At 47.6% G+C, this 13682-nt stretch overlaps 1 protein-coding gene across 2 annotated transcripts; it reads right to left on the bottom strand.

Annotated features, from left to right (window-relative positions):
• Nucleotides 1-2093: 2093 nt before the first annotated feature.
• On the bottom strand, nt 2094-12448 carry irf2b (interferon regulatory factor 2b). Of its 2 annotated transcripts, XM_030110998.1 has the most exons (9): nt 12206-12448; nt 9842-9922; nt 9214-9306; nt 8999-9098; nt 8349-8572; nt 7532-7658; nt 5571-5723; nt 5438-5475; nt 2094-4564 (listed from the first exon to the last, which is right to left on the bottom strand). In XM_030110998.1, exons 2-9 carry the CDS (start codon nt 9881-9883, stop codon nt 4283-4285), a joined length of 1059 nt encoding a protein of 352 aa, XP_029966858.1. In that variant the 5' UTR covers nt 9884-9922; nt 12206-12448; the 3' UTR covers nt 2094-4282. The 2 variants fall into 2 exon arrangements, with proteins under 2 accessions (XP_029966858.1, XP_029966867.1); XM_030111007.1 differs by lacking the exon at nt 9842-9922.
• Between the last annotated feature and the right edge of the window lie 1234 nt (nt 12449-13682).

The following is a 13682-nucleotide window of genomic DNA, read 5'->3' on the forward strand; positions in this document are numbered from 1 at the left end:
ATAAATAGACGTCGTCTGGGAGGATGAAGAAATGTCAGGCTGCTCATGAAGCTTGTGGACGTGATCTGAGCTCTTCTGACCCGGCCCGAGCCGGGATGGAAGAAATGAGGACATTTTGACATCCTGGCCTCTCCTGACCTGCTTCCTGCTCCTCGCCTCCCTGTTTCTCTATCAAATAAACAACAACTCACAACAGACGACACCAGCTTCCTCAATGTAAGTGTGATGGCCCACTACAATCTAAACCATTCTGGACATTTTAAATGTAATAAATATAATAATGTAATAGCTTCTTATTAAATGAGAAAAACATGAAATTATTTTCTATTTTATCTATGTAACAATGCCAGCAATCTTAATGTGTTTGGCTGTTTAAATTAAATAAGCATTTTAGCAAGTCATTTGAGTATTTTATATTGTGTTCAATTATTTTGTTGTCTTTTTATTTTTTCTTTTCCATTTCTATAAAAGCATTTGTTTGGTATATTTAAATCCCTTCAATAAATGTAATTTTATTTTCCGTTTTAATGTTATTCATTTATGATGAATGTCAGTTTTTTATTTTTTTTCTTATACCTTTTTGTTGGGGGGTATTTACACATTTATTTTATTTCATTTTAAGGCCTCCTTTTAAGATTATTAATAGTTCTCTTTGTTTAAATTATTTATTTCAATTAGAAGCGTTTAAAATACTTTTGTACTTATCAACTCAAAAAATTCAGAATGCCTTGGAGATGATTGTGAAGGCTGATAATTGTGTTCAATCACTTTGCGTTACATGTTTTATTGTATGAAAACTCCTGAACTAATTAAAGCTGCGGTTCTGCGTTTGTCCAGCAGGGGGCGCCAGTGCACCGCACACTGCTGGAGCCTCTCAGCTTTCAACATTCAAAGCTGCATCCAAAACTCCAGGATGTATTTCTGTTGTTAAATCTAGATTCATTTTAAAATCGATTCAGTTTCTCTGAACAGGGAGATTTCCTGAAAATAGGCTTCAATAAAGTTTTTAATCTGGAAATCAGAAGAACTCTGATCTCCTCCAAAAGAGCAAAAAAGTCAAATAAATAAAATCTCTAGAAACTTAAAAAAGTTGGAAAAAGTACAACTTATAAAGTGACTAAATAGAGGAAATCTTAACAAAAAAAAATCTGGGATATGTCAAAAGCAAAAACAAAAAAAGACTCAAAACAACGTCAACAGCTGAATTAGAAAACGGTACAAATCTCTCCAGACTGCGAAAACAGCAAAAGATATAAAAGGAAAAAAAAATATTCTGACAGCTGCAGCAGCTAAAAGCAGCTAAAAGGGATAAAATACAGAGAAAATGCTGAAACGAACAACAGCCAACATGTTTAAAAGAGTCAAAACGGCTTCAAGAGCTGAAACAAAATCAGTCTAATTCCTCAAAACTGCTAAAAGAGGCAAAGTGAACCAACTTAAAAACAGCAAAGGTCAAAGGTCGAAACTCTTGTAAGCAGTCTCATACAGGTGAATGATCAAATCCAATAAAATAACGTGGTAAAATTGTTCAAAATCAATTAAAAAGAAAAACGTTTCAAAGTGTAGCTATAAAACCTTCATTTCCCTTCATGACTGGAAGCCGTGGGCTTTTCTTCTCACACCGAATGAAATTCATGGAACCTTTAACATGAGGCCCCGACGCCCGGTATCGATGATGAATGTGGCATTTTCCGGAGGGCGTGCGCCTCCGAACAGCAGCCTGAAGCGTGGCTGCGGTGAGGCGTCGCCACGGCAACCGGCCAAACCCTCCACCGACACAAACAGGAAGCCGAGCGAGAAGCGAGAACGGAGAGCGAAACTGAAACGGCGGCTCTGGGCTAACTGAATGAGCTGTGTGAGACACACACACACACACACACACACACTCCCAGGGCTGCAGTGTCTGATACTTGCTGTAACTTGCATGATCTTTACTCTCATCGCCGTGGCTTTTATCTTTACAGCAGCAGATATCCACGAACAGGCTGAGTCATAAAGCAGGACTCTGATCTGTAACAAAGCTCCTCGCCCCCCCTTCCTCCTCCTCCCCCCCCCCCCACCCCCACCCCCCCAATGACAGGCAACACCTGGGATTAAATAGAAAAACAGGTCTTTATTCATGATTCACTGGGTTTGCAGGGAGACGTGGCGGCAGGCTCGCAGCTCTGTCCTCCACGCCAAGCAGATACAATACTCTTTAAAAAAAAACCAGAGAAGAAGAAGAAGGAGAGAGCGTACAAACGCACTGCAGGATCGGTGTGTAGAAAACCCGTTAAGGCCAACGTGTGAGTGTTTCCCACAGCGGGGTGCGTACAGGCGGCGTTTGGCACATTTAAATATCGCCTGTCGTCGATCGCTGATCAGTTTAAATATCTCCTCTGAGGTCAACAAAGGCACGGAGGAAGAGGCGGCGCCCCCCAGAGGAGGCGGCAGGCGTGTCCAGTGTCGGCGTCTCGCTTCAGAAACTCTTTCCTATGAGCGGCCGTGCTTCAGCCTGACAGGTCTCCTCCAGCTCGCAGTCGAAACGTCCAGAAACACAAACCGGAGAGGGGAAATCTCAGCCACAATACACGGAAACTCAGGAAAACCTCCGGCGGGAACAAAAATGAAACTCAAAACGGCGAGTGGCGTGAAAACACGGCCTGGAAACGAAGTGACGAATCGATGACGAAACCTCAAAAAATCCAAACTGACTCAACATAGAAGGGAAATTAGTGTTTCTGCGTTTCTTTTTCCTCACAGTTAGAAAATAAAGGCTGAGAATGAAGCTGGAAGCTGTGGAGTTCTGGTGAGACAGTTCCTGTCAGACGGACTGACTCTTCACAGCATCTTATGTCACCTTAAAAAAACACCTGGCAGGCTGAAACTTGTGAGAGTCGCTGGCGGCGGAGCCTGAGAGAAGCCGTCATGACAGCCGATCAGCGGACTGATCCGTCAGCCGGTCGATCAGCGGACTGATCCGTCAGCCGGTCGATCAGCGGACTGATCCGTCAGCCGGTCGATCAGCGGACTGATCCGTCAGGCGGTCGATCAGCGGACTGATCCGTCAGCCGGTCGATCAGCGGACTGATCCGTCAGCCGGTCGATCAGCGGACTGATCCGTCAGCCGGTCGATCAGCGGACTGATCCGTCAGCCGGTCGATCAGCGGACTGATCCGTCAGCCGGTCGATCAGCGGACTGATCCGTCAGCCGGTCGATCAGCGGACTGATCCGTCAGCCGGTCGATCAGCGGACTGATCCGTCAGCCGGTCGATCAGCGGACTGATCCGTCAGCCGGTCGATCAGCGGACTGATCCGTCAGCCGGTCGATCAGCGGACTGATCCGTCGATCTGGCTCTTTCACACTTTAAACTGGAGGAGGGACGATCAGACTGAAGCACAGACAGTTTGAATCAAGCTGTGAAAGGCACACAATAATCTTCAATAAGGCTCACTTCTCCGCATCACACACACACACACACACACACACACACTCTGTAAGGTGCTGAAGCTGCTGGCGTTCATACATGAGAGCTATGTACAGGATTAGAGGGAGAAGACATGATCACACAGTTCACTGTCCTGAGGTCTCCACACACACACACACACACACACACACACACACACACACACACACACACAGAAATCAGGTCCTGGTAGTGAGTCGTCCTCCTGTCTGGGATCAGGTTGGGTTGGTGTGATCAATCTGAGGCATTCATTAATCACAAACACTTCGATTAAACGACGGTCGGCTGCTTCAGATCTCTGGTGGATATTTTTAACTTACTGAGAGTTTTTCAAAATCCAACGAGTGTGAAACTGAGCAGAGGTTTCCCTGAAGCCGCCACAGACGGCGAGACTCCGGCCGTCCTGAGAGCGGAGGGGCACGGCGGCGCCGGGCTCTGTGGCGGCTCTGGGAGTTAGACGGTAATTTAGCAAAGGGAGCTTGAAGCGTCACTGATTTCTGTCTGGGGCTCCAGACGGGGGAAGCGGTTCCGCCTCCTCTGTGGACGGCGGGTCAGGAACGGTCCGGTCGTCCCGGACTGGGTCCCCCCTGCCAGGTCCATCAGAGCCCAGAGAGGACGGAGGACCGCGAGGGTTCACCTCCCGGAGCAGAGCATGATCAGGATCCTGGTTCTCATGACGGTTTCTGTCTCGTTACACCGCGTCCACGCCGATTTCCTCTGATTCAGTAGATTAGAATGAAGAAGCTGACCTTCTGGGACGAGCGGCTCCGGCGCCGCAGACCGAAGCTGACAGCAAATCACCGCCGCCCCGCGGCCCCCCGGGACCCCCTGCAGGTCAGGACGAGGTGACGTCCGAGGTCTTCATGATGACGCTGGCGCGCGCCTCGTGGCCGTGGCCGTGGGCGCCGCCGCCGCCGCCGCCGGCCGACGACACCAGAGAGTTCTGCGGCGTCCAGTCGCCGCCGTGGTAGCTGATGAGGGGGGCGGGGTCCCGCGTGCTGGTCACCCGGAAGTTGGGCTTGCTGGGGCTGACGAAGGTGGCCATGCTGGGGAGGGAGCAGGACGGGATCCGCAGGACCGTGGTGCTGTAGCTCCTCCGCCAGGCCGCGCCGATGCCCTGACCGAGGAAGAGGAGGGACAGGAGGAAGACGAGCTCAGCATCGGCACTGCGTCCACACGCGAGCCGTTCAAGGAGCGTGGGTCGCCACAGCGCTCCAACATGTCGCAACACTCAGAGAAGAACTGTTAGAAGCTTCTGCTAAACAGGCTGACTGCTCAGCCGTTTGATCGGGCCCTCGAGTGGGCCGGTTTTGGCCCACGGGCCTTATGTTTGACAGCGTGCATTACGATAAACAGGCCAGTCTGGTAGTAAATGTTTATTGGAGCAGCTCGCCAACATTATTCCCTGGTACTGTTGCACAAGTTCTACTGCTGGAACACAAGGAGCCCATTTCAGGAAGTCGGCACGCTGCGTCCAGGTTCAAAAACAATAAAGTTGTGAGAAATATTCAAAAAACAGATTTTTATGGAACCGATGAGCAGGTGAGAGAAGGTCTGACGATGAAGGAGCAATAAACTCTCCGATCAAGGCCACTTCACTGACATGCTGCTGCAACACTGAGACAGTGTTTACATTTGAAGTTGACAGAACTGTGTGTGTGTGTGTGTGTGTGTGTGTGTGTGTGTGTGTGTGTGTGTGTGTGTGTGTGTGTGTGTGTGTGTGTGTGTGTAGCCTGCGTGGTAAAGAGCTACAAAGAACAACCTGAAATCACACAGTTAATGTTTGACGGCAGCAGTTCCTGATAGAGCCCTCCCTCTTCTCAGTCTTGCAACATTACAGGAAGGAACAAACACACACACACACACACACACACACACATCACACACGCATGCGCACTCACGCATGCACACACACACTCCAGGAGAGCGCAGCCTAAACAGGTAGTGGCGTGTCGCGGGGAGCAGGACTCGGCCGCTGACTCAGACTCACCTCTTTGATTTCTTCTGTATCGCTGTCCGTTTCACTGCCTGCGCAGAATAAAACACACACGTTACAAAAAACAGAAGGGGGGGGGGGGGGGGGGGGGGGCGGGCAGGAGCAGGGGGCGGGGCCGGCGTCTCACCGCAGCAGGACGACACGGGGGAGATCTGCAGCGGGTAGGAGTGGGAGGAGCTGACGGTCTGCTCCTCGTTCTCGGTCGTCACCTCGATGGTCTGGCAGACGAACGGCAGCTGCTCGCTGGTGATCAGGTGCTCGTCCGCCGAGCTGTGGATGGCTACACACACACACACACACACACACACACACACACACACGGTGGGATCACAACACAGCTTGCTGCCAAACATAAGTCCCGGGGCCACAACCGGGCCCCAGGAGGCTCATATCTGGGCCGCCAAACCGCCTAGCGAGCCGCTAACTGCACCAAACCATCGACAACTAGCCGTCACCACGGAAACGGCCGGTTAGCAGCGGGTCAGAAGCAGCGAGTCACACAGTTTAACCTGCGGTCCCTGAACAGCGCGACACTTCACACTCGGGCTGGACAAAATTTCGACATCAATATAAACCGCTGTATATTTTTATTCAGTAACGGTGAAATGAGTTTTAAACACATTTTCGATACAGTGCATTACAGTCTGCGTTTCACATCCACTAACTGCTGTTGACGGCGCCGCTGATTCAAGCCAAACAGAAAGCGCCGCAAGAGAGTGATCAGTGCTCTGCAGCCACAGCTGGCCGTCCTCACCTCAGGCTACAAGCTAGCTCCACCGCGGTGAGTTTGAGCTCCAAAATGAGAATTTGTGATGTAAAAGCGGCTGAACAAGCCTCCACAAGCTAATTTGTGGCCATGAAATAATAAATCGTGCGCACGAAATGCTAATTCGTGGCCACGAATTAGGAACATCATTCACTGAGCAGTCCAGTAAAGTTAGCAGCATACTGACAGATACGGACTTTCGGTCTCAATAACTCTTTAACAAAACGTCAGTAACACACAAAGGAGCCTCCATCCCGTCGCTGTGAGCTGGACCACAGGCTGCAAGCTCATTTTTATTAAAAGTATCTGTATATCAAGCATCAGAAACAATATTGATTTCTATGAGCAGCCATAGTGCTGCGGGGTTCAGGGACCGTCTACAATTTACAAGACGCTGCAACAGTGAAGACAAACACCACTAAAAAAAAAAAAGAACAAAAAAACAGTACAGAGATTCACTGCAGCGTCACCATAACCACTACAATCTTAAGTAATTCTGTACTTAACCTTAGTAATTCTGAGCACTTCTATTTTTCTTCCTGGTTGAAGCAGCTTTGTTTAAATCTATAAGAAAAACTGTTGTAGTTTAAAAGTTAAAGCTATTAATATTGAAAAGGTGAGTGTATGGCAGTGATTTAAATTCCCTGTCCCAGTAATATTTATGTTTGTCGTTGCTCACTCTTTTTTCTGTTTATTGCAGTAATTCTGAGCTCTTTTATTTTTCTTCCTGGTTGAAGCACCTTTGTTTGAATCCATAACAACAACATAACTGTATTTAAGTGTAAAGTTAAAGCTATTTATATGGGAAAAGGTGAAACTTGTGTTTATTTGACAGTGATTTCATATTTCTTAAATAAAAGGTAAACATTTAATTTATTGTAGTTTTTATTTCTAAAATGTTTTACTGGAGGAGCTTCCTGGATAAATAGTTTCTAGTTTTACAGGTAGTACATTATGTACATGATTCTTAACAGGTTTTCTGAGGCTTTTATATAATTTATATCGATATCGGAATTATATCGTATCGACCGAAATTAAGACCTATATCGTGATAACACTTTTGGCCATATGGTCCAGCCCTACTTTACACAACTTCACACGACGAAATGTTGAAATCGACAAGCGAGGAGCTGAAAGAGCTGGAAGTTATTCTTCCTCTCAGGGAAAAACCAGACTTTCAGAGACACAGCAAATATTTGTGCTGCCTCACACACACACACACACACACAAACACACACACACACACACACACACACACACACACACACACACACACACACACTCGGGGACAGAGTGCAGAGACGGGCCGGCGGTCTGGATACCTGGCGCTCCGTCGGCCACCACCAGCTCCTCCGGCTCCTCCTTGACCTCCTCCCGCTTGACGGCGGACGCGGCGCCGGCGAGCGCCTCCAGGCGGCTCAGGATGCGGTCCGGGGACGGAGAGGACGCCTGGGGGACGGAGACGAGGACGGGACAGGTTGTCTCAACGGAAGACCGGCTGAGTGTACGTCCTCTGACGGCTGACCCTGATCCCGTCTCCATGGAAACGGGGGGGGAAAACAGCGCCCTCTACGGCCACTAATCAATACACTGCAATACTGAAACTAACAGCGCTCTTTCTCTTGGCCCTCATTTCCAGCAGCAGCGACGAGAACGAGACTGTTTGTAGATTTTGTTGATTGGTCTTTAGATATTTTAGTGCTGTTGCTATGAAACCATGTTGGAGCGAAAGACGAAGACAGGAAGCGCTGGATTCTACTTCCTGTCTGGTTCAGTCGTGCCGTAAAGCAGGGATCAGCAGACACGTGCAGAACGGAGAGAGAGAGAGAGAGAGAGAGAGAGAGAGAGAGAGAGAGAGAGAGAGAGAGAGAGAGAGAGAGAGAGAGCGAGCCTGGCGTGACTCCACACCTCGCTATGAGGTGTTCTCCCGTTTCTGTTTCCTCTGCATCACACACAGACACACACACACACACACACACACACACACACACACACACACACACACACACTGGGGCCTGTGGATCTGCGGGTGTTGTGGGAGCTGGAGCAACGGACGATGATTCAGCAGAGATAATGTGGCGGCCTGCCAGCGCCGAGCCAGAAGTGTTTATCTGCGGGCCGAGCGGCGGCGACCCCCACCTCTTTGCTGGCCCTGGCTCGCCCCTCCCGCTCCGTCTTCTTCTTCCCCTTCTTCAGGCTCCTCTCCTCGTACGACAGCATCTTGTACACCCGGAAGGCGTTGGTCCCCTTCTTCATGCTCTTGTCCTTCACCTCCTCGATGTCCGGCAGGCTGTTCATGGCGCAGCGGAAGTTGGCCTTCCACGTCTTGGGATCGGGACGGTCCACGCCCGGCTGGTATTTACCTGCACACACACACACACACACACACACACACACACACACACACACACACACACACACACACACACACACACAGAGAGGAAACCCCACATCAGCGACGGTAGCTGAACCAGTATTACCTGTAGGCTCAGAGAGGATTGCATTAACTGATTCTGCGGTGAGTCTGTTCCTGTCAGCCAGTTCACGTCCTCAGAAAACAAGAAAAATCACGTTTTTCTTATTGTGGTAATTTGACACCAGCCTCATCGTCTTGCCAGGTGCTCTCAGTGATCTGGATCAGCTGCAGCCCCCGTCAGACACCAGTAAAAATAGAAAGAACTTGTTTTTTTCTAATCCAGAGAGACTTCACAGGGAGCTGAGGTGGTGTGTGTGTGTGTGTGTGTGTGTGTGTGTGTGTGTGTGTGTGTGTGTGTGTGTGTGTGTGTTACCAGTGTGTATGGCCCATCTCATGAAGAGCGGAGCGTCTTTCTCCAGGTCCCAGCCGTGACGGGCAGCGTGCATCCAGGGGATCTGGAAGATTCTCTTCTCCTGCACAGAGTTTACATGTTGTCAGTCCTGGAGTGTGTGTGTGTGTGTGTGTGTGTGTGTGTGTGTGTGTGTGTGTGTGTGTGTGTGTGTGTGTGTGTTACAGTATGACTCTTACCTTGTTCACCCATTTCAGTCCAGGAATCTGACAGGAATTGATCTGCTCCTCCAGCCACGGTCGCATCCTCATCCTCTCTACTGGCATGATGGCCTACACACACACACACACACACACACACACACACACACACACACACACACACACACACACACACACACACACACACACACACACACACACAGTGTGAAGATTCTGACCTGATGACGTGTTTAAATGAGGCTTCCTGAAAAGAAACTCTGACCTTCATCCTTTTATGAGGCTCTTCGATGTGAGATAAAGCAGCATATAAATGACAGGATGACTGTAAACTCAGGACCGGGTGAAGAGTGTGAGTGTGAGTGTGAGTGTGAGTGTGAGTGTGAGTGTGAGTGTGTGTGTGTGTGTGTGTGTTTGTGTGTGTGTGTGTGTGTGTGTGTTTTCCATTGACCCATTTCGATCCACTGAATGTACAGAACGTGTCGCTGTTCAGTTCATATCATTCTTTAAATCTCTCTGATTTTCAGCTACAGATAAATCTGTGCAGCATAAACCACACTTATCTGATCAAATGTGTTGGAAAAAGGCTCCTGAGCTTCTCCGAAGATTTTATTCCGGTACGGAGCGGCACTGCGCCTCATTAACACACCTTATCAAGGAGATGAATATCCTCAACCACACTGCGCTTCATGAGCCTGTTCTGTTACTGTCGTTTCTTCTTTCTGTTGGTCTGGAAGAGATTCAGTCTGTTCTGAACATCAGAAGGTTGGATAACAAAATAAATAAATAAATAAAAAACAAAACGAGTCAAAATACACCGTAGAAAATCACCCAGGAATGTCCTGGAGTTTAATGTGAACTGTCATATATATGAAACTACATTTCCTACGATGTTTTTTGAATTTTACTATTCATGTTCGCATTCTAAGTTAAATAAAAAATAAATGAATAATTGTTTTACCACACATGTAAATTATGGAACTTTTCCGGCTTGGATTTTCTTTCCTGTTATTTTTGGAGGGTTTTTTTTTTTTTCTTTTGTTTCTTTTTCCATAATCACGTTCAGTGTCTTCACACATAACATCTATGAATGAATATTAACAGAATCACGCAGGCGAGGCTGTGATGGCAAAAAGGTGAAATATCAGGGTGGAATCAGAAGCAGCCGACTGACTCCTGGAGCCCAGAGGGTTAAAATCCTCTCAGCTCACCGAGACGCAGCGGAAGCAAAACGACGGCTGGTCAGGAAGGTTCAGGTTTCAGCTTTAGACCTTCTTCACTGCCGTTTTTCAATAAAACTGACTGAAGGAAGACGACTTCAGATCCCATCAGCCGTAAAGATAAAAAGAAAACTTTCACCCGTTAGGACAATAAAAACCGGGAGTGGTGAAGATAAAGAGAACACTCCGCCTCACGGTGGAGCAGAGCACCAAACAGAGCGGGAGGCGGCTCTTCACGCTGGCTTCAGGGGAGCGTGGCGAGGCAGACACTCCCCCGACGGGTCAGACCGGGCGACGGGCGCCGCTTCACACACCGCACATCATCCTGACAGGCAACCAATCTGCACAGCTCACATCAAACCGCGTTCACACACCTGAACCTGCCTTTAAACCAGCAGCGCTGGGAAATACGAGTTCCTTCTAGAAACCGCTCATGTTCAGTTCAGCAACACTGATCGTCTTTATCAGGACCTGTAACACAGTTAAGACACTTTAATGTCGGTATAAAAGCCTCCCTGCAGTTAATCCTGATAACAGTCTTCTTTACAATTCCCGGCTTTAAATAATTTCAAAAACTGTTTACATTTCTTGCAGGATTTCTGCAAACTCTACAATAAATACACATTATTTACAAAAAGAGGAGGAGAGACCTTAAAGACAACTGCAGCAGATTATTAATCTAATATTTTTCGATTTCCAGGTGGAAACAGGAACAAACAGGCCTGCATGTGATGAATAGAAGCATGACAATGTGGTGAGGTTACTGCAACACCATGAAACACTCGGAAGAGGTTCATGTCTGGAATAAACGCTCTTCTCTGCAGTTTAAACAGGACAGAATTCTTCTTGTTTGGAAAATCTCAGAAACTCAGCAGTGAGAAATACAGAAAAACACTAGAAGTTACACATGAACAGTGTCATGCGCACCTGTTTAAAACTTATTTTAGGATATTTTAAAGATGAAAACATCAATAAAGTGATTAAAGTGGAAGGAGAAGAAGCTTTAAGAGAGAAACGAGCAGCAGAATAATAATCTAATGGATTATTTCCCTTCTCCTGTCTTTAAATGTGTAACGTTACATCTATAACACAGGTGCAGGCACCGGAAAGCAAGCGATAACCATCCTTCCCACAGTACAGAGCAGATAACATTAATGTCTGAGCAGTTTTTATTCTTAACAGTGCTCTTTCTCCTGGCCCCAATTCACACCTTGCTGGACCCTGTTATTGTTTTATTACTGTTGTCAGCAGCAGCTTTCTCCTGACCTCAGCTTTCCAGACATGTCAGCTCCACAACTGTTTGTTTCGGGTCGTTTCTGCTTCTGACTGAATCTTTTTCTGGATTATTTTAACTTTTCTTCTTCTTTGCTAACTTCTGTTAGCATGAATGCTATTAGCATGTAGTCCTGGGATAAGATCAGATGCAGATACAGTGTGTGTGTGTGTGTGTGTGTGTGTGTGTGTGTGTGTGTGTGTGTGTGTGTGTGTGTGTGTGTGTGTGTGTGTGTGTGTGTGTGTGTGTGTGTGTGCGCGCGCTAATGGAGGTCACGTCAAAACTTCCTGTTTGCTCCCCGCCGCCTCGCCTCGCCTCGCGCTCCTCCAGCCGGGCTGAAGTGTCGGTCAGCGGGGACGCTGTCAGCAGGCGCCGCGGTGACACTTCCAGCCGGAGCGTCGCCCCGTCCCGCACCAAGTCTTTCTTTCTTTCTTTCTTTCTTTCTCCGTGTGTGTGTGTGTGTGTGTGTGTGTGTGTCAAAGTGTGTGAGAGAGTGTGAGACGCGGAAATCAGACGTTACCTGCTGCTCCGGCTGGACGGCCGCGCGGCTCCGCTGTCCCGCCGCGGGAAGGTCGAGGCGGCGCAGCCCCGGGCGGAGAGAGGGCGGCGGGGCGACGGAGGTGGAGGACGCGGGGCAGAAAAAGGGAAAGTGACGCCGGGTTATTTCTGTTTCCGAGCGCAGAGTGAAAGCAAAACAACGGCGCTCCGCTCCGCAGCGCTGCGCTCCGCTCCGGGAAGTCCCTCCCGTACACGCGCTCCGTGCGCGCTCACGACCAGAAGAGCGCTCACTTCCGTTTACTTTTCCGAGCTCCAACTCCCAGACCCGACTCCCTCACCGAGTCTCCCCGAGCACATCCCCGCAAACGTTATCGAGTCAAGAGATTTATTACAGATAAAGTCAATGATCACTTTATTTTTAAAAGAATAAACTGCATTTTTTATTTTTGTTGTTTAGCTGCTTCAGGACTATAAGTTATAAATCTGTCATGTCAGGTCAAAAAACGGTCCTTTTTTTTAAGAAATCGTTTTTCATCTTCAATTAAAAATGTCAGGACATGCGTTACTGATGTGACTGTTCAAAATGCCTTTCCAATAAAGTGAGTATTGATAAAACTCATATTTTGTTATGTTGATGTGGTCAGAGGAGGAGGAGGGGGCGTTTTCCTCAGCTGCTGACTGGAGCTGATATGGTAACTTGTAATCTGACTTATTTACTTTTAAAGTCAAATAATCAGTGAAGTAACTTACTTTTAAAAGAGTAATTAGTAATACTATTACTTTTGAAGGTAATTGTATGTGTGTGTGTGTGTGTGTGTGTGTGTGTGTGTGTGTGTGTGTGTGTGTGTGTGTGTGTGTGTGTGTGTGTGTGTGTGTGTGTGTGACTAGATAAAGAAAAATAATTAAAATAAAATTGACATTGAATTTATAACACGTTTGTTACAACACCCAGGAGCTCATAGAGGCTCACAGCTATAAATGAGAGTGTGTAAAAGAAGAGAAACAGAAACACACACACACACACACTGCACGTTGTATAATCACCAACTGGTTCACTTCACAGAACTGAGTCTGAGAGCTGATTCGTCCACCACAAACACATCGCTGATAGTTTGACATTAACCAGCCGCTCTTATCTCCCTTTTATCGCTTTTCACTTGTGCTTTCTGCAGGTCTTGAGCTGAGAGGAGAATATCTACCAGGTCTGTTCCTGTTAAATGTCATTAGAACTGAAGGTAAATTCCATGAAAGACACGCAGTGAAGAAGGAACCACACATACATGTAGTGAAAATCAAAACAAAACACACAAACGGGGGAGAAGTGACACATCTTTACAGAATACACATATGATGACCACAGACACACACTGACAACAAGGAGAGACACAAAGACTGCAGGAAGCATGAAATCACACAACAATACCACATTATAGGGACTGAAAGAGGCGAAAACACCTTAAAGTTACATAAAACAACCACAAAAGAGAGTGAAAAAGACA

Source organism: Salarias fasciatus, chromosome 2 (assembly GCF_902148845.1).
Source record: "Salarias fasciatus chromosome 2, fSalaFa1.1, whole genome shotgun sequence".
NCBI lineage: Eukaryota > Metazoa > Chordata > Actinopteri > Blenniiformes > Blenniidae > Salarias > Salarias fasciatus.

Excerpts from the sequence above, each read along its gene's own strand:
- irf2b (XM_030110998.1), bottom strand. The coding sequence starts at position 9,883 with ATGAAGCGCAGTGTGGTTGAGGATATTCATCTCCTTGATAAG. Across the intron at positions 8,573-8,998 it reads GAGATGGGCCATACACACTG|GTAAATACCAGCCGGGCGTG; the intron begins GTAACACACACA and ends GTGTGTGTGCAG. Across the intron at positions 7,659-8,348 it reads GAGCCAGGGCCAGCAAAGAG|GCGTCCTCTCCGTCCCCGGA; the intron begins GTGGGGGTCGCC and ends TCCGTCCCCCAG.